The following is a 27,689-nucleotide window of genomic DNA, read 5'->3' on the forward strand; positions in this document are numbered from 1 at the left end:
TTACATTGTCCACTGTATATCAGTAGGCTACAACTAACAATATAACTCTTAAAAGGGGCCATTCTGCATAATGAGTACTTTTACTTTTAATATGTTATGTGCATGTTGCCACTAATACTAATACTTACACTAGACTACTTTTACTCATGTATTTTTTTTTTAAATGTAACCCTATACGTTTACTTGTAACTGAGTATTTTTACTTCGTTGTAACCTATTGATCTGATAACTATAATAAGGTACACCATATTCCTACAATGTTCACAATAATCAAACAGTCATCTTCACGTTACAATGTTTTATTATTAAAGCACATTTATAAACCAACCAGAGTGCATCACAAAGAAACCATCAAACAGACAATGACATATATATTAGTTGTTGGATCTCCAGGCAATCTCTCCTCAGCTGATATGTGTTGTCGCCCACATGTCCCAGCAGGATCTTTCCATTCAACGGATAGGCCTACGTTGATTATGCATGAACTGTCAATACTTTAACAAAGGCACCATTTGTCTGCTCTGTGCAGGGCATATGCAGCTTGGCCCTTTTCAACTAACATTTTTTGTTTTTTTATGAATGTCATCACTGCCACTTTGTGCACTGCAGTGAAGGCAGGTTGTGTGTGTGTGTGTTTAGGGGGGCCAGCTTGTGCGTGATGATGATGATGATGATGATGCGCGTGACGCCACGAGCAGAGGCAGACCAGCGGAGCAGACAGGACCCGGGCTGAGGCAGCATCATCAGCAGCATCCGCACCAGCAGCAGCGCCGCCACAAAGGGAGCTCAGTGCTGGTTGACGCTCGACTCTCCGCTCCTCTTCTCCAGGGTTTCAGATGCTCCGGCTCGGCGAAAAGATGTGCGGCTTCTCGGCCCTACTCTCGTTGCTTCTTGCCGGGCTCGCTGCGGCGTCTTCGGATCTGTTTGACAACCAACTGGGCGACATCAATTACTGCAAAAAACAATGCCAGCTCACCATCAAAAACAAAAGCCCTGCTAAAGTAAGTTATTCCTGTGTGCTGTAGGGTAGGCTGCCTCTGCAGAAAGCGCATTATCGAAAAGCTGACAGATATGCTACATCCTGCTGTCCGACATTTCAGCGCCCGCACGGACACACAGACGTACACCATATACTCGGCTTTAAAAAAAAAACATCCTCTATCTTTACATGAAAAATATAAAAGAAATGTGTTAATGTTGTCTGTGCGTAATGGCATGCTCGCTCCGATTTTTCGCTGCATCCTCTTAGTTGCTACGGCGCACAATTAGGCCGAAAGATGGATGCAGCTCATTTTCTTCTGCACCTCACAGACTCGTCCAAGAAGTGCACTGCGTTCAGTCAGCTCATCTTGAGATGCACTCGCTTTAAACTGCGCCAATAATTGATACATCCTTAATCCAAAATTAAGATCGGCCAGGGCAGGCGTAGCGCATGCTGTGGGCGATCAGTGAGACTATTATGAACCATGAAACAGTTATCTTTTAATGACAGTCCTGCTTAGACGACGCCAGACTAGACCCTAGCAGGACGGTAAATGATTGCTGGTAATCTCACCATGGAGTTTATGTGTTTTATAGCCTTACCTAGATTTCCAGTGTCGGATGTTTTTCCTCCCACCACCTCCCCCTCTTCTTCTTCCTCCTCCTCCTCCTCCTCCTGTGCTGCCTTCAGGTGTGGTTCAGGCATCCTGCATGGCAGCAGGAGCAGAGCTGCAAAGCAGTTCACAGTCGCCTGCTTTGAAGAATGTGATTGAAAACGAGCGACTTGAGCATAATATGTTGAGTTTTAGGGTCAACATACTGGGCAGTAACTACAGAAATGCTGAATAGACAGTCGCCTGACTCACCTCCAAACTATAAATTGAATGGTTTGAGATAAACACCCCTCTGTGAATACACAGGGACACGCAGTGAAGATGATGACAAGCACAAGACTGTAATAAACCGTTCATGGTCGCGGTCAGGGCATCTCTTTGTCTCTCCTGTTCCCAGAGAGGTCACCAGAGGGCGCTGTTTCCTTATTTCAAACAGAATTAATGCATTATGACAAGAGGAAGTACAGTAATGTGCATCCTATTTTCTCACCACCCCATTTTCCTGCACAAGTTTTTTTTTGTTGCTACTGGCTCATTATCACTGGTTTTCATTTGAAAGCTATCAACTGTTTATGACAGGCTATAATACAACAGCTGCACCATGTCATTAAGGGATGCCATAACCCATCTTTGTCATGTATTCTAACAAGGTTTATGCAAGAGTGCAGGAGACATCTCTAATTTTGCATCTCCCTTTCTTCTCTCTGTCTGCCTGGTAGGACTCCATAATGAACGCCTGTCACCGCGGCTGTCGTCTCTACTCCATCTGCCAGTTTGTCAATGGCAACGCCGGCTTCAACACCAGCAGGGAGGAGTGTCAGGGAGGTGAGTCAGTGTGTCACTCTGTCTCTTGGACTGTCTGTTTGAATGGCTTTGCCGGTCTGACAGTCTTTCTGAGCAGACCGAGGCCAAAGTTTAAGCTGCTGAGTAGGGCTACACAATATATCAGTTTTTTTTTATCGTCATCGCAATGATATCGTCTTCGTCATATCAACTGAGGCAATAAACACATCGCGAAAGGCTGCGACATATGGCAAAAGACACTCAGAGATTTTTGTGATAGTTGAAAGAGAATATCAGAAAATTGCACTTTATAATGATCTGTTGTTATTATTTAGTGGTGCCTTTTATATATATATATAATAAAAGATATTCAATAAAAGAATGTTAGAAATGATTTTCTTTCATTTGTTTTAAATTAAACAATCAATTTGTTGTATTCTAGCAGTATACGGAAAGCAGCAGAACTGAGTACATTTTAATATCTGGTTATTTCTGGAAAGTAATATCGTTATCGCGATATTCAACAACGTTATCGCATATCGCATATTTTCCCCTTTATCGTGCAGCCCTGCTGCTGAGGCGTCAGTCCTTAACATGTTGTCAAAATGAATGGCAGTGGGCCAAATCCTCGTAAAAATCCAATCTAAGTATAGCCAATATGATTCATTTCAACCTAAGTTTACTAAGTGCAACATAAAATGCACGTTGAACTTCCAGCTATTTCTTCTTAAATTGTCTCTTAAAACTTTGAAGAAGTGAATCCTTTTGACAAGACTGGACTCTTTTACCTAAACATCAAAAATGTTGAACACAACAGCTCGGCTAATATTGCACTGTTTCCTAAAAGCTGCCAGACTTAGTGAGTATTTCTGCCGGGTGTTTCGGGCTTTTTTGAACTGCTGTATTGGAAATCAATTATATGATTTGTTGTCCAGAAGGCAGATGCCCCGTTGCCCCCTGTTTTAATCACGGCAACGTGGAGTGAATGGTCTCCGCGGATGGCCAACAGATACATCTCCCTTGCATCTTTATCTTCCTTCCACATAAACATGCTCCATGCCCACTCTCTTTTATGCTTCTTCTTTATCGTTTTGCTCTCTCACACCCCTCTTCGTCTCTTTCTTTTTTTATCATCATGCTTCTTCTTTCATGCTTCACAACTCTCTCTCTCTCTCTCTCTCCCTCTCTCTCTCTCTCTCTCTCTCTCTCTCTCTGTCTCTCTCTCTCTCTCTCTCTCTCCAGCCTGCCAGGAGGCATATATTAAGCTGCTGGAGCAGGAGGCCTGCTGCACCGGCTGTGCCAGCCAACCCTCTGAACCTGAGATCAAGAGGAGGAAGGTGAGAAAGGCTGCACACACAAACACTGCAAATGCAGCTATGAGAGCCAAAGTGACTTTAGATGTCTGGGTGTTAATATCACTACTGACGACACAAGTGTGCACATATAGTATTACTGAAGCACATTCATAGTCATAGTCAGTGCTTCTCCTTGTAATAGAGGATCTTGCTCTCTCTTCCGCAGCTCAGGGCCATGACTCTCCGCCCTAAGCCCCCCTCTGTGATGGAGGCCGTGTCCAGTTGGTGCAACGACATCGTCAGCTCTGCCCAGAGCTTCATCTCCTCCACCTGGACTTTCTACCTGCAGGCTGATGATGGAAAAGTTGTGGTTTTTCAGGTAAGACAATTCATAGATAAATGGTCAAAGTTAGATTATGCTAAATGTTCAGGAAAAGGAACGTTTTCTGTTCTCTCTTCTATTCACAGTTTATGTATGTACTTAAAGCTACACTGACCCAAACGTCACTCCCAAAAATTTAAGAAATTAGGCTGACATGTGATCTCTGCACCTGCAATGCTGCGAGAAAACACAGCAGCAAAGTCAGCTTTTAAAAGTGAGTCCTCTTCCTGTTTGGGTTGAAGTCCATCCAACACACTTCATACCAAATCTTATCAGGGAACAAAAGCAAAGACAAACACAGACTACACCACTTTATACTGTGATGGTGTGAATATGTGTACTTCTTTACAGTTTTTGTCTATGTTGCATGAATCAGAATTAATTTAGGAATTATGTTTAAATTTGAGCTGTAGCTGTAGATTTTACCGCGTCATTCTGAATATCTGCACTCGCAACACAGTTTGGATCTTTAAGTGCTTCGCTGCAAAAGACAGACAAATGCATACTAAAATCTCCATAAATAAACTGTCCTCATACACTATATTATGGCCCACTGAGTCATGATGGGGGAAAATGATAAGATTAATATCTTCAAAGCTTTTTCATGTCACATGTTTTTACCTGGAGGTTAAAAGCAAGCAAGCAGACCTTATAGATTATTAGTTGAGCTAACCCCTGCTTCCTGTTAAGATGGTGAAATATATCCTCTAAGCTATACGCTGCCGTAGAGCTTGGGTCACTGCCAAAACAACTCACAGCCCATTTTAGAGTCAGTGCATCTGTGAAGGTTGAGTGAGCAAGGGCGCACAGTGGGATAGGGACAAGGTGGCTGACTTCAGAGAGCTGCACACATTTTTTCAGCACTTTAATTGTTTATAAATGTCCTTTTAAATGATGTCAATTACTTCAGCACCATGCATATTTGATAACTGGCAGGGCCAGCTGTGGTAAACTCACCTCAGGATGGAGACTCACTGGGAGATTTAGACTGCACTAAAGAATAACGTTCTGGCTGTGACAAATACATATTCAGAAGTTTTAGTTCTGTAATTTGAAATGGAGCTGACAGACTCAGTTTCATGACTAACCCCTACCAAGGAAATTATATGTTGGCCCCCTTTGGTTTGTCTGTTTGTTGAACATCTGAAAAACTGTAAAAGTGGTTGAAAGTTTGGGAACTATTTATCTTTGGTCCGGATCAACGATTTTTTTAATTTTTTTTTTACAGGATTTGAGTTAAGGGCTTTTTTGAAAATTTTTACAACTGATGAACTACTTATGTCAGTACACATATACATCCAGTGAATATCTGTCACTTTGTGTGTATTTTCATGCAGATCTGTATGCAGATGCAGATTAAACATTTCTTCACATTTTTTATGATTTCATAGCACATTTATAGGTGTATGCAGAAATACTCTGGCTCTCTAGGTCGAGCTTGCACATATTGCTAAGGTCAATGCAGTAAACCACCTATACATTAAGGCTATAATAAGTATTGGTCTGTCTAACCACCAGACTACCCAACTATGTCCTCCAAAAACTGGTCAGAAACCTGCATCCCTGTCAGGGGGTTTCCCGTTTGTGACTTTGATGGCATTTTTAGCTACATAATTAAAGGGCTCAATGGGAAATTACAGTATTCATACACAGTAATCCATAAAGAAGGGCTACTTTATAATAGTATAGAGTCTTTTATATGCTGAAATTCACTATTAGGTTTAAGAAACTGTGTGCAGAGTGGACTCTTAGGCACCACCTCCTGTAGAGATGCAGCAGCCACAGAACATGAAATTACTAACATTTCTTTCAGACATAGTGATGGATGTCTGCTCTTTATGAAAGTGACATGCAGGCTGAAGCAGTGAGGGGAAGCCAGGCTCCACGGGGCTGTGAGAAGACTATCAGGCCTGTGTTTAGTGGGCAGCTGGCAAACCGCCACCAAGTTGACAGATTGACTCTCCGAGTGTTGAAACAACAGAAAAAGTCCAGCTAAATTGAGGGACAGCAGAGGGGGTGGGAACAAGCCAACGCTGTCTGCCATATAAATTATGTGGATGGCCATAAAGAGCTGGCTGTACTTAAACATCCATCTGTGTGCTTGTGTGACCTCAAGTTGTGAGAATAACTGGTCATGTGCATAACAAACAAACATCAGTGGTAGCAGTTAGTTCAGATTATAAGGGTGGAGTAGGTTACTTTTAGGTGACAACTGTGGTTTGTCCCCCAGTGAAGGAAAAAAAATAAAGAAAACTTGTAATTTTGAGGAAATATTGGCAAAACAGCACTTTACCTCGGTGATTCCCTTCACCCCCTTGTTATTTTCACAAATCAGCCCATGATAGTGCAACGGAGTCAGAGTGTTTGGGACAAAAGTGAGTTGATTTAAGACTTCCTCCAAATGAGCTGTGGTTCTGTTAACGAGCTGGCCTGCAGAACAAATTGAACTCGGCGTAAGGCTGAATACAAAGAGAGAAAGTCCCTACCCTATTTGTTCTTGACGATAGCATTAGTCATTCTGCCCGAATACATTTAAAAAAAAAAAAAAAACCTGAACAGAACTGAGAGCTCCTGTGAAATAACAGTGTTTGAAGGAAGCGTGACTTTGACTTATGATGCTACACTGAAAAGGAAGTCGGTGTACTTTCTCAGTTTAGTTTACTCCTCCAGGCACAAGACACTGAAAGTGACTTAAGCACGAACATTACATACAGGATGCTCTCAGCCCCAAGCCCATTAGTTCCTACTGAAGACAAACTTTTAAAATTGGGTCACAAGTATATTTTTCTCATCTTTAAACAAGGCTCAGCGTTCTAAAACAAACTGATCAGTTGTTTTGCTGTTTGTATCCTATCATCTACTGGCTTGACCTCTGTGAGATGATTCTGAAAGCATTACGAGATCTCGGAGGACAAAGTGACACAAAGCAGGGTTCAGTTCACAGTGTTCTTAAGTTTAATGAGACACACAAGAATATATAGATTTTCTTCCAATCGCTCCATTCACTTAGATGACGTAAGAGAAGATAGATAAGAGAGAGGCTTCAGAGGAAAGGAGGATCGGTTCAAGGCTGGTTCATGCAGATAAATCTTCAGAAAGGAAAACAGTGTAACAATTCATGACACAAATATATGAAACCAATTAAAACAGATGAGAGAGGCTTTGTTTAGAGTTTTTAGAGAGTGGAATGTAATGTAATGTTCACAAGACTCAGTAGTTTCCTAACAAAGCTGGGCATTATATTTTTTAAACAAACAGAAGTAAATAGTGCATATGTTGGGAATTATTTTCATCAGCAGATAGAGAATATATTGCAAAAGTTTTATGTAATTAACTACAGGGAAGTTACAGAGAAAAAAGTATCAAGTTCTCACCAGTTCAGTTTTACTTGGCAGCTTCCCAAAGACACAGGGATACATAGTGAGAATATATACATTTCATAAGAAGCAGTCTATGCTTTATTGGAAAGCAGCCAAATGAATATTTTTACAAACCAATGAAAAGGTTTTTCAACAATTGCCAGTAACTAATTACAAGCTCTTAAATGTATTTAGCTTTTTCCTTTAATGGTCACTCAGACATACTGTCTCCTTATCCAAAGACAGGCTGTCAGAACAGTCTCAAGCCTTTCTGCAGCTCTCACAGTAAGCAAAACCCCTCTGCATAGGTAATTTGACTACATCTCCATGTCACAGCTCAGAAAACAGTGAGACAGCTTCGAACCGATGCATTCAGAGAAATATTGAAATGATTAACAAAACTCAAAGGAACATCATTTCTTTAACAGTAGCTTCAGCGAGACGTCATCCATGCGACTTTGAAGTGTGTAGTCTTTCTAATTACGTATTTTCACAGTCTTATACTTCAACAGTTTAACAATAAACTGAGACTTTCTTCGGTTGAAAAATGATCTTTTAAATTGACAAATATCATATTTGTAATCCATGGCTCAATTCAAACGGGATCAAAAAATAATTATTATCTCTCCATTGACTCTCGTTCATATTTTTTCTAAAGATAGGTCCCATTGGCCGGAAGTAGAAGGGCGTGACTTTGCCTCTCTATTTCATGAGACATTTGGCGCACTCGTGTATGTGTATGTGGGATTTACTCACAACAAACTACAGAGCCCATGTTTATCCTGACGAAGTTGTCACTCAGTTTGGGCAACAATGGAGCTCTATGGCACAGACCAAGAAGCTATATCAGAATTTTGATACTCAATAGGATCTGTTTATTGTTGGTTTTAGTCTTTTTATGAGATGTGTTGACAATTAGAGAAATGCAGAATATCACCAGAAATGTCTTTTAATCCTACTTGTGTTTCAGTCTGAGGTTTAAACCCTTTAACAGATGTTGTTGTTTTTTGCATTTTAGATACATTTTCTGTTTTCCTATGTCGTCCCATGCCTAATGGAGATATACAAAAGTGGTCTTAATTGACCACATGGGGGTGCTGCAATCAAAGTTCAGATGTAAGGCCTCTAGATTAAAGGCCATGATTTGGACAGTATCAGTCCAATTTAAAGTCCAATTTACGCAAAATAATCCCCCAAGGTGTCTTTGTTTGATGAATAATTTGCTTACCTAATGCACAGCCAGAGGGGCCTTGGATACCTTTTGTAACCATTTCCCCTCTCCATATGGAGGCAAAGAGACAATGTTTTGTGATTAAAGTCAGTCAAAGTTCTTTCACATTACACGTTTGAATTCATTTGTCGACCCTCAAAAAACAGACTGTATCCAGGCCCAAAATCAACAAATTAAGAGGGTGAGATGCAGTCTAACTGTATCCACCACTCCTCTGCCTGAAAGCTTGTCTCTTCATGGCTGAGACGTTTTCTGAACTCTCAAACCCCTCTTTATTTCTTTCTCTCTGTCTCTCTCCTCTCTCTTTCTGTAAGCCAGAGCACCTTTTGCGTTCCCTCTCTCATAATGCATGACAGATGCAGATCAGGCTCCGCTCGTTCTGATGGTTAGATCTCCTCAGTCTGCAGCCAATGAGAATCAGCCCCCTCACGTCTCCCCAAACCTTCACACTGCCTCTGCATCTGGTTTCAATGCACCCTGTCCGAAAACATTGCTCGCTAGGGGTAATAAACCCGGTTGTGAAATAACTTTTTCAACAGAGGAGCTTTGAAGGATTGTAAGGGTTTTGGGAAGCAAACTAACCGGTCATGTCTCCACAGTTGACTACAGTATGTTGTTTTGTTATTCTGGAAAAGTGATTGAAATCATTTAGTAGAAAACAGATCAATCGTCTTCCACAGTAAAGTAATGAGAGTGAATGAATTTTGCTGCCTTCCCATTATAGTGTAAGACACAGCAAGAGGTTTCAAAGTTCATCGATCCACTTAGTTTCAGAATCGATAAATACTGGGAGGTTGATGCTACTGCAGTGGGATTTACTGTACAGCTCTGATATGTGTGTGTGTGTGTGTGTGTGTGTGTGTGTGTGTGTGTGTGTGTGTGTGTGTGTGTGTGTGTGTGTGTGTGTGTGTGTGTGTGTGTGTGTGTGTGCGTGCGTGTGAGTGTGTGCGTGTGAGTGTGGTTGTTGTTGCTGAGGCCAGCAATAGTATAGTTAAAGCCGACTACTGGAGGGAGGGTCAGCAGTGGGGAACCAAAATCCTCTTTTAATGAGTTCTCCAGGGGGAACCAGAAACACTGTTCACATAATGAAACACACAACAGTGCAAATACTGTGTGTAGCAGTCGTTTTTAAAGCTATTTTTTTTTCAGAGGTGCTGTCCCAGTTCAAGGAGTTTTATTAAATGGGTTTAGGTGAGAAAGATACTGTTTTACATGTTGAGCAGGCAAGAACAAAGGAAGGGATTCATTATTTGGAGGGCTGTTTGATTAAGTTATGCAACATATTGAGTGCTCCCAATTAATTTAGCTAGTTAAGTGTTCAGAGACTTTTTACTGAACAGAAGAGTTAATTCAGCTTTCTCTAGCTTTCGACATAAATGTCTTTTCTTCCATTTTTTATTTTTACTTGGCTACCTCACCGTGATTGATCATGCTACAGGCTGAGAAAAAGTCTAACCCTAACTCGGTTCCAACTCAGCTCCAGGGCTGCAGACCTCTGACTTTTCTGTGGAGCAGAGCAAACAAAAAGAGCATTTTGGGTTTCACCTTATTTAAAGTGTCCAAAGTTCAACTAAATATCAAGCTATGCTTTACATAGAGGTAACTTGTACAGTTTTAATATTGATCTTAATGTAACATAAGGTGACTATCAGCTGGGTGTTGGATTTACAGTACATCTACTATATATTAGAACTTCATTTAAATGTGTTATCCTTTTTTTTTAACCATTAATGTGGTGTTAAAGGAATAGTTGGACATTTTGGGAAATAAGGTTTGACCCCAATTTCATGTCTGAAGGCTAAATATGGAGCAAGAGCCAGGAAGTGATTAGCCTAGCTTAGCATAAAGACTGGAAACAAGGGGGAACAGCTTAGCTCCATATTTACCATACGGACATGAGAGAAGTATTGATACATTTCCTTGACGTCTGAATAGTCCTTTAATGCTTACTGTTCTGTTTAGTTGTGCTACATTTGGAAATGTAAAAATGAAATCGTCATAGTTAATTCATCTCCTGAGGTGTTTCTCTCATTCAAGCTTCCAAGCCAACTATTGTTAGTTGGAGCTCCTCTGTGGTCTGACCTCACAGCGCTTTAACAGACCCTTTCCTGGTAAATGACTGTGGTATAATAGCTGTTATGATGGCTGAGTGTCTATGCTGTTGTTGTTCTCTCCTCAGAGCCAGCCAGAGATGGAGTACTCTCTGCCCGAGCTACAGGCTCCTCGATCCAACGTGGCGGACAAACCCTGGCCTCAGGTCCACTCTCACACCCAGAGACCCCATGGTGTGAACATATTCAACGCAATTCTTATTTTATTGATTTATAGCAGCACATGCATGTCCCTTATTAGCATCCAACTGAAATCTTTTTTTTTTTCCTTCAATGAATTGTTTGGCAGGTGTGAGGGGACATGGCGAGAGGGGAGCATCCAAAGCTGGAGGCAAAGGGAAGCACCCTGTCCAGCACACAGACGACCCCACAGCTGAGCACGACTTCCTCGGCTGCATGTCACGGTGAGCTGGAGCTTGAGTTACCCTGTTGAGAATTAAAGGTCCCATGACATGGTGCTCTTTGCGCTTTTATATAGACCTTAGTGGTCCCCTGATACTGTATCTGAAGTCTCTTTCCCGAAATTCAGCCTTGGTGCAGAATTACAGCCACTAGAGCCAGTCCCACAATGAGCTTTCCTTAGTATGTGTCATTTCTGTGTCTGTAGCTATTGAGGAGGAAAGAGGGGGCAAGGTGGAGGGTGGGGGTGTGGCCTTGACCAACTGCCATTTTGCTCGTTTGAAAGCCTTGATGTCTCTCTCTTTCTCATGGGCGGGCCAAATTCTCTGGGCGGGCAAAGCAGAGAAAGGGGAGGTAACCTTGCTCCTTATGAGCTCATAAGTAGCAAGATTCCAGATCGGCCCATCTGAGCTTTCATTTTCTCAAAGGCAGAGCAGGATACCCAGGGCTTGGTTTACACCTATCACCCTTTCTAGCCACTGGGGGACCATAGGCAGGCTGGGGGAACGCATATTAATGTTAAAAAAATGAAATTTTCATGCCATGGGACCTTTAAAGACTTAAATGAGAGAACTAATGCTTCCCCCATGAAATATACTTAATATTAGTGACAACCATTTCCAAAAGCAAACCACTTAGGCCAGCCACACACTGGCTGCGTGGCATGAGCGTCGCGTTTCTGTTGCGTGTCAGCTGCGTGACGGCTGCGTGGATGTCTTTACACACCAGAAACGTGTCTGATGCGGTGCTGCTGCTGCTGCTGCTAGCCTTGTCTGTACATTTGTATGTTTCCCATTGATTTACTGCACTCAAGCAGTAGTATACTTCATGTTAAACATAAATATGTACTGATTTGATTACAGCAAAGACAACGTCGGCAGTATTGACGGCAAAATAGGCTACAGAATATTTTGTTCTGTATTGACAGGTACAATATTTGAAAAATCAATAATTATTTATTATTTTTTAATTCAATTACATTTATAACTGCATTTATTTCAAAACCTAGAGACTTTCAAACATCAACATGTCATTTATTAATATGTATTTGTGTCAAAATGACATATAAACATCTTTTCGTATTCTATTTTGCCTGGAAACGCTTCCAACACGCTTGCGTGTCGTGTGAAAAATAGGCGTCGGTTCTATTTCTAGCATGCATGCGTTTTCACTGCGTCGAGCAGTGCGTGTCAAGCAGGCAGTGTGTAAGCTCTAACCTGTTAACATGGGAGCCAAAATAAAAACAGACACGCCACGCAGCTGACACGCTCACACCACGCAGACAGTGTGTGGCAGGCCTAAGTCTTAGTCTGATTTCCAGTTTACTGTCAGCATGAAAATGACCGTGCAGAGACTTGCAACTTACTTGAGATAGCTCATCCATCACACATACCTGATTTGTTCATTCAACTGTGATACCTGATACCTTGCAGCGATATTGTAACTTCAACAAAAACAAAGGTAGACGTGATGGATTGAGGTGCAGCCACTGAGATGGATTATTTAACTTACTGACAGTAAGGAAACTAATAGCTGCGTGTATGGTACTGTAGGAAAAACACAATAAAAGATGTAAAACAATTGCTACAATATATGCTTTGAAAAGCAATTTAAAGTAGTTGGGATTTGCAGGACAATGTTAAAAAAGGCTTCAAAGTGTATTTTTCACATATTTATTTACATTCAGGCGAGTTATATTTGTTGATGTCTTATTGTTTAGTTTCTCTGTATTTCTAGCCCTCTTCGGTCTCATCCCCTAACTCTCGTCTCCTTCCTTTCCTGTCCGACTCTTTCGTCCTGCAGACGTTCAGGCCTTCCGCGGTGGATTTTAGCGGCCTGTCTCTTCCTGTCCATCATGGTCATGTTGTGGCTCAGCTGTGCCAGCCTCGTCACCGCACCAGAGCAGCACATCAAGACGCAGGTACACACACAGAACCCACAACCAATGCATACTTGCATACTGCATGTGATGGGAAGCAATGACTTGAAAAGATTAAGTTTCACTCACAAATTCAAGGGTTCTAGGTCTGCAGCGGTTTGGTGACTCAGCAAACATGACAGTGCACTCTAAATGAGTGTGAAAGTCAAGGTGAACTTGTGGCTTGTTTTGGCGCTGTTCTCACTCGTTTCTTCTTTGTGTCTTTTCAGCTGAGCATCAATGGAGATAAAGAGTTTCTGGATAATGCCCACAAAGTAAACCCGTATCACCTGAGTCCTGTGATCGCTGTCGCCATAAAACAATCGGAGGAGAGCCAGGAGGCGGGGCCGCTGCCGGTGAAAGTTGACCTGAACAAAACCTGCATTTAGAAAAGGACCAATGGGAGAGCTGCTGTCTTGTTTCCCAGGGTAACCATGTCTAAAATACGTGGCCCATCAGTGCAAGGGGTGAAACAAACACATCACGGGACTCAACCGGTCACCAGAATTTTTAAAAAAAAAACATATTTTTAAGAGCATGGCACCCGCTCCCATCATTTAAAATTATGATACTAAAACATCTAGCTTGGTCTTGTTGGTCTGATGGCATTTCATTTCCTTGTACAGCCCAGATTTCATCAAGTCCATTCTCAGATTATCCTTAATGATCAGCCTGTCCATTGCTTATTGATAAGTCAGTGAGAGCCACGCTGGAGACAAGCAGGGAGGATGGATTGCAGCTGAGAGCTTTCATAGCATTTTTAATGTCTAGCGTGGACGAGAGAAGACAAATGCTGATATTCATTCTAGATTTAATTTTGCCTCGTTCTCACAGAGTTTGGATTAATTGATGGGTTGCTGAGAGTGAGAGAGGAAAGGAAGATGTATGGAGAGAGCACTCTTGTGAGCGCTGCAGCAATTATTAGAAATGTAAAATCATGTTTTCCCCTTCGCAAACACATAAAACAATTTGCAGGTGAGGTACACATTCTCACCACGATCAGAGAAACAAAGGCACACGTACTCCAAAAACTAAAAGAGTGGCTTTTATCAACTTATTCCTCTGTGTGTTTGTGTAAGTTTGGATATTTCTGTGTGTGTGTGTGTGTGTGTGTGTGTGTGTGTGTGTGTGTGTGTGTGTGTGTGTGTGTGTGTGTGTGTGTGTGTGTGTGCTTGTACATCTACAACAGCACACAAATACTGAAAAACTGGTAGATTCAAAACTGGAACTGGATTGAAAACTGAACACTCTGTCTGAGAATGAGCTAAATAAACACTTTATTTTCTACTCTATTCAGAATCATCAACATCTGTTAAAGTGTTATTAAAGTGCCATGTACAGTTAATTAATCATGCAACTGCAATTGATCTGTATGTAAAATACATTGCAACACAGATTGGAAATAGACACATAGGGAGAATGCACCTATTACTGTATTATTATTATTATTATTAATATCATTATATTATTGCTCTTATATCACTCCAAGAGTTCTTAGCTGTTCTATGTGCCATGTGCTTTCTAATAGCTGACTATTTTGTATGTCCTAGGAGCACACACTGAAGGATAACCTCTGTAACAATGTGTAATGCAAAGCTTTTAACATAGACCGTTGTTATTGGACAGAGTTGCAGTCTTAGAGAAGATTTTCTGTTTCCCTCTCAGTGCTTTTGATGTCCTGTAACGCTCTTTTTTTCATCCAGGCAATATAGACAATAACCCGTGCATGCAAGTGACGCTTTGATAGTTTAGCTTAACCGCCCGCCATGCCCGTATGGCAAAACTCTACTGTAGACTTGTGATTTTTTGTGTTACTATTTACTGTAAACATTGAATAGAATGTGTAATAATGATGAAAGACGATATCCTCGTGATTTACAGGAAGGACTCTTAATTTAAAAGCCATTCAATCGATATCTGCGCTGGTTCAAACTGAAGGTATATCACAAGGAGTATTATATGAATTTCAAACTGTATTGTTTCCTTTTTACTGGTCTTTTTATTTTCAATGAAATGATACTTACAACATGAAGAAATAAAGTGTTTTCATTGTAAATAAATTAGAGAGTGAAGTGTTTTTTTTTCATTTACACAAAAAAGTATAATGTAATGTAAAAGTATACTGACATTCGTGTGTGTGTGTGCGCGTGTGAGTGAAACCCCCCACCCACCCCCAAGTCAAAAAAATAGCAGGATGGATAACTAAATGAATACTGGGGAATTCAAAATACACTGCATTTCCAAAAATATGTGGACACCAGTACATTACACTTTTGTGTGATTGTTGAACACCTAATTCCAAAACCATTGGCTTTAATACAGTGCTATACCAGCATACACTTTTCTGGGAAGGCTTTCCTATTAGATTGTGTACACTGGCTGCAGGGATTAGTGAGGACGGCCACTAATGTTGTGCGATAAGACCTGGCCCACAGTCAGCCTTCTAATTCATCCCAAAGGTGTTTGTTGGGGTTGGGATCAGGCTCTGTGCAGTCCAGTCAAGGTCTTTCACATCATCAAGTATGCGGACATCCACATTCTTTTGGCCATATCATTTAGGTCATTAAGTCTCTTTTTCAAAAATCACATTATTACATTTAGCGCTGGTGACTTTGTAAAAAAAAAAAAAACGTTTTGGTTTTAAATCTGTTAATAAAATTCCACCGATCAATCTTTCTCTCCTAAAGTCTGACTCACTCTGACAATGAACTCTGAATGTGTAATAAGTGTTGCTGTCCACTTGGTGGCAGCATAGTTTCAGTAGTTTTTAAACTACCGTGATGTGTGCCTTGTTTTGTGTTAAGTGATACATTTAATAACTATACACGTTTATGCATCAGGGGAGTGTTTTTATTTTTAACATTTGATGTCAGAGAGAAAGTTCTGTAGATGATAGATGTTTGCTGTTTGTTTTTGTTGTCGTGTGGCTTTTTCTCCTTACTATACTTAAACAAGAAACTAATGTGGTGGGCACAATAGTCTACAAAATACATTAAGTTTGTTTCTGAAGGGATGAAAAATGCTCATTGAAAACTTAACAGATGAGAGCTGCAGCATCAAATGAAGGCAACATTTGCTGCTGGGAAGACTGCAGAGACAATATATGAAGCAGCTGCCTGCCTTTACCTGCAGAAGACAAAACATGTAATGAAGTTCTTAAACTTTTCTTCAGCGTTTTGGCTCAGATCAATCTCCACACCAAAAGGGTCGACATGTGATCAACTACAAACTTAATTTACACATAATCTCGTATCTATATTTGTATTTTCTCCTTACAGTGAATATATCATTTGTGAATGAAAAGTTGCTCAGAGTTGTTTGCAGGGTTGAATGATCCTCAACTTGCACTGAGACCGTTCAGAAGAGTAGATTTATTTGCATTACATTCTGGTTCCATGGCCAGAAAATCTGTATACATCAATGCAAATATGAGCAGATTACAATAACACACCTTGTTCCATCTTCATTTACCTGTAACAGATTTAGGTTCATTTAAATAAGCTTCTTCTAAAACAAGATTCACTCAAGAAAAGAAAAGAAAAACATAGAAATTTGCTTCGGCGTCCCTGTCGTTGCATCATAAACAGACCAGATACAATGAATACATAATCAAACACAAACCAGGGGCAACACAACAGAACTCCCAGTGCATGTGTCCAATTAGCATAACATGCTGGTTGGCTGTGTGAAAGATAGACAGACAGAAGGAAATATCAAAACATGCCTCCTTGTTGTCAGCTGTGACAAATAATCAAAGGAAAGACGCTTCTCTACAAGAGGGTGTTACATTACATTACCCTCTGATGTTTTGGCAGGACTTTTTTGTGTTAAGTGAAGTGTGGAAAGCGTGGTGCTGCTGGTCACCATACTGTGAAGGCAGCACTGACACTCCTCATTAACACTGGAGTGTGTGTCGACAGGTGACGACAATTAGTACAAGCCTTTAGTGAAGTCAGAGGAATCATGGGAAGTTAACTGGCTTAGACCAAACTTTTTAGAACAAGAATCCTCAGACTTTTTGTTGTTTCCTCATACCAGGTCAATGCCTCAAGCTGCGCGGATAGACGGGGCACATTTGTGTCTTTGACTCCCTTTTCACCCACCACACAGGAGGTGAAGGTTGGATCAGAGCTCTGATTTGTCTGCCATACATTCAGACACTTCAGGTAAAGAGAGAAAAATTGCCTACTGTAGTGCCACTTCAGTAACTTGACCGGGCCCGGCCTTCGCTCTGCGTGCATTGAATGAGTTTGGCAGCAGCTGGGCTCCCGTTGATGATGAGCTGGAGAGAGGACAGTAGAGAAAGGTAAGGGGTCTCGTATGTGTGTGACTGTGTGTGTCTCTCCAACAGATCTGGCAACAATAGATCCCATATTTGTGTGTGGACATGGAGGAGAAAAAAATGAAAAAAGTAGGAACAGATTGTGCTTTTCACACTGACAATTGGACTCATTTAATGCAAATGTGCCCTGTTGTCTCACTCTTTCTCTGTCTCTCTCACAATCAGTATTAACTCTGTTGGGGTGGCCTCTAGCTCACCCAGTAAGAGCGTTCGCCCCATGTTGGCTGAGTCCTGCAGTGGCCCAGGTTTGAATCCGACCGTGTCATCCCCATCTCTCTCCCCCTTTCATGTCTATCCACTGTCACTATAATAAAGGGAAAAGCCCAAAAAATAATAAAAAAAAAGTTTTCACTCTGTTGACACAGGGAGAGAGAAACTGAGATTTTATGATCACTGAAGCCTCAGGCTCGGGACCACGCACACACACACACACACACACACACACACACACACACACACACACACACACACACACACATATATGTCACTCGTACTTTAAACGGAGTGTGTGTGGCATCAAGCAAATCTGGGTTTAATCCATTTCAGCCATTGGCACTGGCTAGAAGAAATCCTTTGCACAATGATGGTGTTTTCTTCTTTCTGCCACAAGATAGTGGCTCAACACAGGGCCTTACCCATAACTTGGTATATCAATGCTGCGGTCTTGAGTCCAAATTCTCCCAGCACAACCCCACTCCCACTTAGAAATGTTTGGCCACAATGGTGTGTACTGTTAGTAGCTATGGCCCTGGCCCCAAGATATTCGCTTTTCCCCTTCCCTCTCTCCTCATGATCTCTCCTTTCCCTCACTCATTCAACCCTTCTCGTCTTCGTCTACACATTCTTCGAAACAGTTGTCGCATCTTTAAGCCTATTCAACCGCAAATAATTGACACGAGTGCCTCATTCAGCAGCGGGGTGCACAAACCCAGCACAAAAAGGACCCCTGTCCCTTGGGCTGTCACACAGCTTATCACCCACAGGGGGCGCTATGGATCCAGGTTTGAATGCTGGTGGCCCCATTATTACAATTTAATGGTTTATGTGAGTGAAGAGGCAATGTTCCTCTCTCTCTCTTTCTCCCTCCCTCCCAGCAGAACGCTGTGTGCTGCTCTTATCTGGTCAGACCTGCTGCAGGAGCCAACCTGCAGTGCATTAAACAAGCCACCACACACACACACACACACACAGACACAGACACAACACACACACACACACACACACACACACACACACACACACACACACACACACACACACACACACACACACACACACACACACACCCACACCAACAACAAACAAACACACACACACACAGGTGAATACACACGGAGCAGTGTGTGTGTCTGACTGTGGAAATGAACAGAATAATGAGAGAGGAGCGACAGTCAAAGACAGTTAAAGGAAGAATAAGGAGAGTTCATCAGGGGGATTGATTGGACATTCTATTGTAGTGTATATTTGTGAATAATTCATCTCAGAGATTACACTCAGAGAGAATGATGACATGTAATGTATTCTTGCTCTGTATACCCTGTGCAAGAAAGTGACCTGGAGATGAGAAGTTAAAGAAAGAAGCCAGAGTAATGGTCTTAGAATTATTCAAATTAAAGATGCCACGGAGTTAAGATAGATTTAACACTGAAATACATATATTTGACTATTTTGGTGTTAGGGGTTGATAGCTGTTTCCCTTATTTGACAAATCTTGAAATTGAAATCTTGATTGCTGGTATTGCTAGTAGACCGGTTTTATTTTTATTGTTTTTTTTTTTTTTTACTGTTTCTTTGTGCACATGGACAAATAACAGAGGTAGCTGTGCATGTCACCTGTCAACTTCGCAGCCATCTGAGTCATGCCAACTGTGTGTGACAAGTGTCAAGATGATGTGATTCTGTGTCAGATCTGCCACAGTGAAAAGTTTGGTGTTTTTTTTTGGGGGAGGGAATTGGAAAATGCGCACACACACACACACACACACACACACACACACACACACACACACACACACACACACACACACACGCACGCACACAATCTCTCTGTGGGCCATCCGCATTGTTTCACACATTCTCTCTCTCTCTCTCTCTCTCTCTCTCTCTCTCTTTCTTACACACAAACAGAGCTAGAGGGGAACATCCACCAGAGCGGACTTGGTTGGAGCAGTAACTTTATTTCACCTGTCATAAACCTCGGCAGCACCTAAAACAAAGATTCAATCAGAGCTTTAACATGTCAAATCAAAATTCCGAGCACATATATATATATTTTTTTTTTTTCCCCTCGGTCTTTGTAAAGCAGTTACGCAATATTATATAGATAGTAATATATACATTGATAAAAGAAATTTGGACTATTAAATTCCTGCCGTCTGATATCGCCATTTGAACTAGGTATTGATTGAAGGAGTTTAAGTTGTCTTTTCCGAATTGATATTTACATTGAATCTTTGTTTGAGGAGAAGAATGAATGGGTTCCATAGGAGTGAAATCTTTATTTTCGTGATATGCCTTCGTTTCGCTTTTCCGCGTTGATCAGTCGTCGTCGTCATCCATATTTATCGTTATCGTGAAGTTTTGAACAACCCGCCATCCCGTCATCTGTCTCTCAGTCGATCGTTGGTTTCATCCTCCGTTCCAGCCCAGTTTACAGTTCGTTTTGTCATCCGAATGCGTTTGTCGACCGTCCGTTTGAAGAAGTCGTCATTGAAGTCGTCGGTAGCGTCCCGCCAGTTGTTCCATCAGGTTGTCCAGCCCTGAAGTTTGAAGTTCCAGTTCGAATTTGAAGCGCCCATATCCGAATACGCCGACAGTTCGCCCGCTTTACCGTCAGCTTCCATCGTCGTTCCGTCGGCTGGAAGTTGATATTCCGATGCGCCATTCAATTTCCGTCATCCATTGTTTAAACGTCCCGCCGCCGTTCATCGCCCCATCGAAACCTTCAAAGCCCAGTTCCGTTCAACCAAAATCCATAAGTCGCCGAATTGCCAGCGCTGCCTGCCAGCAGCGTCGAACCCGTTACGGCATCCAGTTCGCCGTCCGTTGCCATCCAGCTGTTCTGCCGCATCCATCGCGAACCCATTCTGCCACGTCCAAAGCCATCATAAGTCCCAGCGGAATGCCCAACCCCAGCCTGATATGCCGTCCACGCCCGCCCATGTCCGTCCGGTCCTCATTGACCGCTCTATTTTATTAAATAAGGTAAAAATCATATAAGTTGAAGGAGACTGATAGGCTTATATATTCTTCAAAGACATGTTTGACATACAAAATACCAATAACATCATTAATAGCGATGACTTTTATGTAATAAATGAACAGATGGTATATGATGTGATGATGTGGTCCATCTGCATATCTAAAAGAAAATTGTGTGTGTGTGTGTGTGTGTGTGCGGTGCCTTAATGTAAAAGTCTGAAATCAAACCAATCACTCCCCATAAATTGTGAAATAAAAAGCCTGGTTCGTTATTAAAAAATTAGTAGCCTACTTTTTTCTGCACACAATTTTTGTAAGGGACAAAACTCTTACTTGTACACAGCTAAATATGAAGGAGTACGGGCCTAGCTGCTACAAAACTGGATTGAATTTACACCAAACCCCATTCACTTTTCTCACTTATTCCTTCACATGTTTCTATTTTTATTTTCATTCATTTATTTCATACATTTCTCCCTCCACGCCACTCTCCATCTGTTGGCCTTACTCCAACCCCCCCCCCCATCCTGTCTGCCCATAGTCACCAGTCATCCACCAACATGCGTTCCTCCTCTGGTCATAATGGAGATCATATGTTGAAGCCAGCTCTGAAACCCAACACGGGACGTCCACATCAAATAAAACCTGCTGTCAGCAGCGAGGCCTGGCTCTGCCAAGGGGAGTGAAACAATATCTGTCGGCCTCACCAACACGCCATAAAATGGAAGCCTAAAAGACCGACAGACAGACCGACCTCACCTCTCTGGGAGACATTCCATTCTCCCACTGCAAAACTGCAGTTTTTGTCACATATTGGTTGAGGTGTGCTCAAACCTCTGAGGTGAAGTTTGCAGCCTTTTTGTAACCTGCAAATATACCTGCAGTGGTCAATCATTCAGAAAAGAGTGATAGGCCTAATGTCTGATTGGCAAGTGAGTTATGGAACCACATGAAGATTCATCCTGTCATCTTAAAAACATTAACACTTAACCTTAGCAGTTCCGTCATCACTGTGCAATGCTCATAAGTCACTGGATACTCTGTTTATTGCATTACCTTTCTTGCCTGAATACATGGATTTTCTGTACTGCACACAGAGTAATGTTGCTTATCGTTGTGCGCTTAGTTGTCTTGTGAAATGTGCTTATCTTTTGCCAATGAACAAAACAGCGCAAATTTCAAGTTGACACCATACATGGAGAACTTAAACTTGCAGCTTTGCTGGACTATCAAACTGCATTACACTGTGAAAAGAAATGTAAAGATTACGTTCCCTTCGTTTATAACAACTTGTTACATTCGTGAAAAAAATTAACTAAGATAAAAATCACCCTGGACAGTTACCATCAAGTATCTCACCTCCCAACTCAGGATCAGACCAGTCAATGCGGTGACAATTATATAAAAGATGTTTTGAGAATGTGTACAAAAAGAGGTAGTCTTGGTCTGGATCAAACTGAACCATGGTTCGGTTCAGACCCGGGAAGATCCTTAAGGAATAGCTCAGTGCTTATAGTGTGTAGCCTACATGAGAGAGAGTGACGGTGAATGCGCCCAGAGCAGACAGCTGTCAGCTATTGGAGCAGCGAATAACTGGCAGTTTACTTGTTAAAGGTCCAATGTGTGGGAATTTCTCCCATCTAGCGTTGAGATCATATATCCCAATCAACTCTCTCGCGCAATGCAGTTCAAAGTACGTATTACAGCTACGGTAGACTTCACGCTTTTTTTCCTGATGATGCCGGTCTCTTGCTCTTTTCAATATCCTTTTTCTGGGCGAAGAAGAAGACTCCTGGGGTCTCATTTATAAAACTGTGCATAGGATCCTTACTATAAGTGTACGTACGCCCAAAATCCCAAATGGTGTATGCCAAAAAAAAGTCAGATTTATAAAACCGTGTGTACGCACACCTGTAAGAAATGTTCCCTTTATAAATCAGAGATTACCTACAAGCATGCGTACGTGGATCAGCCTCTTATCCCGCCCTGTGCATGCCCATTTTTAACCATAAATAGTCAATGCAAAGCACCTCGTGAATGCTGATCAGTGTATGAATGACACTGGCAGTTGTTACACCGTCTCATGATGACTGGCGGAGAAAAAGCAAAAAACTTGTCAGACGTTCAGGAATTGCTGCAAATTGAATTATAATTTCGGCCTGTTCTTGCACAGTGTATGCGTCCAAAATGGCAGGCATTACAGCACTCGGGGACAGCTTCGATATGTCAGACATATATGATAAGATTTAACAGAACTATATATTATATCCAAACAAGCCTTAATGATAAAGTTGAAGATTATATATATAATATTTATAAAAAAAAAACACTTATCCCGCAGAAGTGGCGAGGACCTGTATTTGGACCGGGATGGCACGGTTCCGGCGCGTTGCCCTCTCTACTGGACCCAATTCAGTACATAGATCCAAGAGCTCAGCTTTAGAAAATCTAAATCGGCATATCAGCCAGTCATTGTCATGGTCCCTGAAGTCCCTGAAGTCCCTGAAGTCCCTGAAGTCTCTTTTTCTCCTGATTCTTCCATTAGCATAGTCCTCCTGCAGGGCCAGCAGTGCCATCATGCGGCATTACGCATGGGGGTTACCGCAGTATTTATATCTTTACAACAATTTGTAATTGTTAACACCTTGCCATCACAGCATCTACTAGTGGTATCCCCCACCCCGAGATACAATTTGAAGACGAAATAAAGTGTTTTAGGCAAACACACTTTTCTTCATGCAGGTTCGGACCGATAACGAGGACATTAAGGGTAACAATTGCGTGAGAGCTTAACGGCTGTATTTTCAGACTTTGACATTTGATGATCTATGCACAGTTTTAAAGACAGATATTTAGTTATTTACACTGTTTTCTGCAGTTATCTAGTGGTAGGGTGTTTGATATCCTGTATTCCATGCAGTTGGATAATCCTCTCCTCCTGCGCTCCGTAGCGGACACTGTGATGGCGAGACAGCGCCGATTAAATATTAAGAACAAATTTTTATTTAAGATTTGAGTTGGAGTTGGTGTTTATGGAACAATTATCTCAGTACAAGCGCAAATAACACTGCTGGATTTCATCTTCATGGTAACGTGGATGATATATGAGTGAATGTGCGTGAGGCATCAATACTAGAAAATATTACGAGTAATCTTATTCCCATTTACTTTCTGCAGTCTGACTTCAGTTCACCACCTCACCATATGTCGGCAATTCCTATTTTGTCTCCAAAATGTGCGTATGCATGGGTCAGAGTTTGTGTGGAGGACCGCACATTCTCCCGTCAAGTTTGTTTTTTATAAATCACAACCTTTGCGTGGGAAGTTGCGTAGGCCTACACACATTTTCAGCCCCGTTTTGTGCGTACGCCACGTTTATAAATGAGACCCCAGTTCCTCCATGTTTCCTTCTTCAAACTTGCCAGGGCCGGGAAGCTACGATACCCATTAGCAGCATTAGTAGCACCTGTGAGTTTATCATGTGACAGCGAAAACGCGAAAGGCGGAGCAGTATGTCCTGTATGTCCCTTGCGGGTTACGTATTTCAAGATGGTGCATGAATATGGAGCGTCTCCAGTTCGTGCAAATGTAAAATTTCAAGCCAATACGAATACTGGGAGTTGATGGTGGTGGTAAATATTCATGAAAAAGGACAAGTTTGTGAATGGGCAACACAGATTTTGATAATGAACAACTAAAAACGTTACACACAAGACCTTAAGTGGTAGTAAATGCAGGCTACAGTCTAGGTTTCAGTTGGTCTCTGAATAAATGCTGCCGCTCCTCAAAACCCAAGTAGGATAAAGTTCCCTTGTCTTGCTTCTCAACAACGCAACAAAACAAAAAGAGCCGCGGTAGCACGGGGTGAGCAGCAGTCAGTTGAAAAAACTCTGTCACAGAGAGAGGATATGAGAGGACGGGGAAGCCCATACACAAACCAATCAATTAGCCTACTAGTATCGGGAGACGCGGCTAACGTAGGCTATGTGATGACGACAGGACGTAGTTTAGTCATGTATAGCTAACCTGCCTCTCTTAGCTATGCTATAATTATAGACTGCCGGGGAAGTTCCTTCCTTCCTATGACACACTGAGATGCTCTCTCATCTCTGTTTTCACTTGTTTCCTTTTGTATGCATCCTGTCCCAGAAATGCTTGTTACTAACCTAGCTCTCGGGAGTTTACTCCCCGGAGTCCTTATGTTTTTCCCTGCAATGCCCGGCCGCGTCCTGCTGCGTCCGCCGCATCCACCGCATCCACCGCATCCACCCATGCTCTGCAGTGCCACATTACATCCCGCAACGCCCTGCTGTGATGTTCATACGCATAGAGTAGTCAGGATCCGGTATAGGAGACTGCACTACTCTGCACTACTACGTATGACACGATGTGCCCTGCTATGACATGAACTTCCACGACTACCTTCGAAGTCACTGTTCCATTATCTTTAATGTGACTATTATTTGCCACTGTTCGTCACACCCCCAACCGGCCCCGTCAGACACCACCTACCAAGAGTCCGGGTCTGCCGAGGTTTCTTCCTAAAAGGGAGTTTTTCCTCGCCACTGTCGCAACAGCCACTGCTAATACTTGCTCTTGAGGGAATTACTGTAATTGTTGGGGTTTTGGAATTTATAGAGTGTGGTCTAGACCTACTCTAGCTGTAAAGTGTCTCGAGATAACTCTGTTATGATTTGATACTATAAATAAAATTGAATTGAAATTGAATTATAGTTATTTACTGCGTTTGCATAACTGCAGTGTGAAACTAAAACTTAGCTACCTGATCAATGTATATAATGTGACAAAAACATGAACCTTGGTTTCGGACTTTCAGGTGTGAAAGGGCCATAAGTGGCAGCCGTGACAAGAGCTTTTGTCGAATTCTCCAAATGCAAAGGAAACATGCTTCAATGCTTCTTTTTTGTGCCTCCTTTAGCACAGGGTACACTGAACCATCCTTTACCAAAGGAAAGGAGATAATGCTGTCCCATAATTCCTTGCAGCAGCAAATGATGTGCCTTTCTTGCATAAATTTAACAATTATTTTCATACAATCATACTAATTGGGATTCATGTCGATAAATAGCGGTCAGGAGGGTGAGCGTAAGCAACCATTCTCAAAGTAAAAACTATTTTGTGTAATTTTTGTGACTGGTAGCCTATATTCCTTTTTTTTAATTTACATTTTTTTATTTTTTTTTTTATTTATGACTGAGATTGAATTGCCCTTCCAGTCCCCATGTCTGAGTAGTAGAGATAGAGATCCAGAGTAAGAGCTGGAAGATGGATGGAGCATTGGCGGTGATGGTACTGCTGCTTGAGGGAGATGGAAGCCGGAGTGTCCTGTTGTTCGTCAAGTAGCTGAGCGATCAGATGCTATCGGGCCAGGAGGTGTCTGCTCTGCTCTGCTCTGCTCCGCTCCACTCTACAGCCCGAGCACTGCACACAGCAGTTAGTTTACGTAAAGGATAAACAGTGACCCGGGGGTTGTAATCCACTAGCAGGCCGAGCAGGAGCTGTGTGGATTACTGGAGGCTAACTGTAGCCTCTCCACTTGTTTTACACCTCAAGAGGATCCTAATTGAGCTAAATCTCATTATTTATGGCCGGCTATGGAGACAGTAATCAGAGTGGCTGGTGTGTCTTTAAACAGATCAGTCAGGAGCTGCCCCTGCCAAAGGGAGCATGTGCGCATGTGCCACACACACACACACACACACACACACACACACACACACACACACACACACACACACACACACACACACACACACACACACACCTACGTTCAGTTTCCAGGTTGCTCTCTTGAGAAGACTTAGCAATGGGAGGGAAAATGTTCTGTGGTCATTAGAGGCTCCAGTACACTGGTCATCACTGTGTTGCACATGTGAGAGTGTGTGTTTGTGTGCATGTGAGAAAGACAACGAGAGAAATCACATAAAGGCATTTTTGTTGTAGACAAAACGTACCTGGCGAAAAGAACATCGCTGTCATTTTGTAAGTGACAGATCTAATTTTCTTTTCATAAAACAACGGTTAACGAGATATGTTCCTCTCCTTTTATTTCTCCTGATTTAATGAATCCAGCTGATATTCATTGCAAGCAGCTACCTAGACCAGCAATTTCCCGTGTTATTAAAAGGCAGGGATCGTTGATATGAAGATATGAAGTTTCATTGCTGGCTGATATGAGAATTATGAATGGCGACAGAGGGCAAGAGCTGACCCTGTGTGGAGCCATGGCGCTGAGGGGTCTGCAGCCTCACTGAGACAATGGGGAAGAAAAAACTCCAAGAGCAGTTCAAATAAATGTCACGCTTTCTAGACTGCTAATAAAAAAAGAACAGGGCTCACAATAAAAGCTGCATTGGAAGAGCAAAAAAAACGGGAGAAATTAAGCAAGCAAGAAAGAAAAGGAGGAGAGGAAGAGTGTTAAATATATTTCAGACAAAAGGGGAGAAAAAGAGAGACAAAATGGCGGTGGAGAGATTTTGCAAAGATTTTGAGATGGTTGGGATGAGGTGATGTGTAGCAGAGTGAAAAAAGAGAGAAAAGGAAAGAAGAGAGATGGTGGTTTGGGAGTTTAGAAACCTCTCAACCATATGCATTTCTATGTCTGCAATATACATGCAAATGACGGCATGCATGAGTGATAGGAAAGCATGGAGCAAAGATAGTTTTTATTTTTTTCAGAGCCACATTACCCTAAACGATGCCAAGCTCCAGCCCACCTCCACCCATCGACACAAAACACACACAAATGCAGATGGCAATGGACATTTAACTCTTTAATTCAGCATTTTACCCCTTCAATCTTCCATCTCTGCAAATCTTAATCTGTATTCATGACTGTAGTGAAGTCATGTCTTGTGTTCAAAGAGTTATTTTAACAGACAATTAGAATTGTTTTGGCAACACACAGAATGGGAAAAGAAAAGAAATAAAAGATGATTTAGAGTCAGGGAGAGACCGTAAAACAGAGAGACAAACAGACAGATCCTGGTGTCTGTAGGAAGCGGGACCTGGCTTTAATTTTGGCAAACAGCTCATACAGTTACAAAGCAGCT

General features: G+C 41.9%; 1 protein-coding gene and 1 long non-coding RNA gene across 2 annotated transcripts in view; both read left to right on the plus strand.

The window, feature by feature from the left end:
• The first annotated feature begins 687 nt into the window (after nucleotides 1-687).
• Nucleotides 688-15,133, plus strand: tmem59l (transmembrane protein 59-like). The gene is made up of 8 exons (XM_039812326.1): nucleotides 688-1,001; nucleotides 2,315-2,420; nucleotides 3,621-3,715; nucleotides 3,900-4,052; nucleotides 10,825-10,930; nucleotides 11,046-11,160; nucleotides 12,959-13,076; nucleotides 13,304-15,133. Exons 1-8 carry the CDS (start codon nucleotides 837-839, stop codon nucleotides 13,460-13,462), a joined length of 1,017 nt encoding a protein of 338 aa, XP_039668260.1. The 5' UTR covers nucleotides 688-836; the 3' UTR covers nucleotides 13,463-15,133.
• A 1,892-nt stretch (nucleotides 15,134-17,025) lies between these two features.
• The window catches only part of LOC120565749, a 51,417-nt gene continuing 40,753 nt past the window's right edge, over nucleotides 17,026-27,689 (plus strand). The window contains exon 1 of the long non-coding RNA XR_005640280.1: nucleotides 17,026-17,379. This is a non-coding gene — a long non-coding RNA (uncharacterized LOC120565749). The remainder of the gene's footprint in view (nucleotides 17,380-27,689) is intronic.

This window comes from Perca fluviatilis, chromosome 9 (assembly GCF_010015445.1).
Source record: "Perca fluviatilis chromosome 9, GENO_Pfluv_1.0, whole genome shotgun sequence".
Lineage (NCBI taxonomy): Eukaryota > Metazoa > Chordata > Actinopteri > Perciformes > Percidae > Perca > Perca fluviatilis.

Bases quoted from the DNA above. Each gene is read 5' to 3' on its own strand.
- tmem59l (XM_039812326.1), top strand. From the start codon at position 837: ATGCTCCGGCTCGGCGAAAAGATGTGCGGCTTCTCGGCCCTACTCTCG. The intron at 1,002-2,314 runs GTAAGTTATTCC...TCTGCCTGGTAG, and splicing joins AAAACAAAAGCCCTGCTAAA to GACTCCATAATGAACGCCTG. The intron at 4,053-10,824 runs GTAAGACAATTC...TTCTCTCCTCAG, and splicing joins GAAAAGTTGTGGTTTTTCAG to AGCCAGCCAGAGATGGAGTA.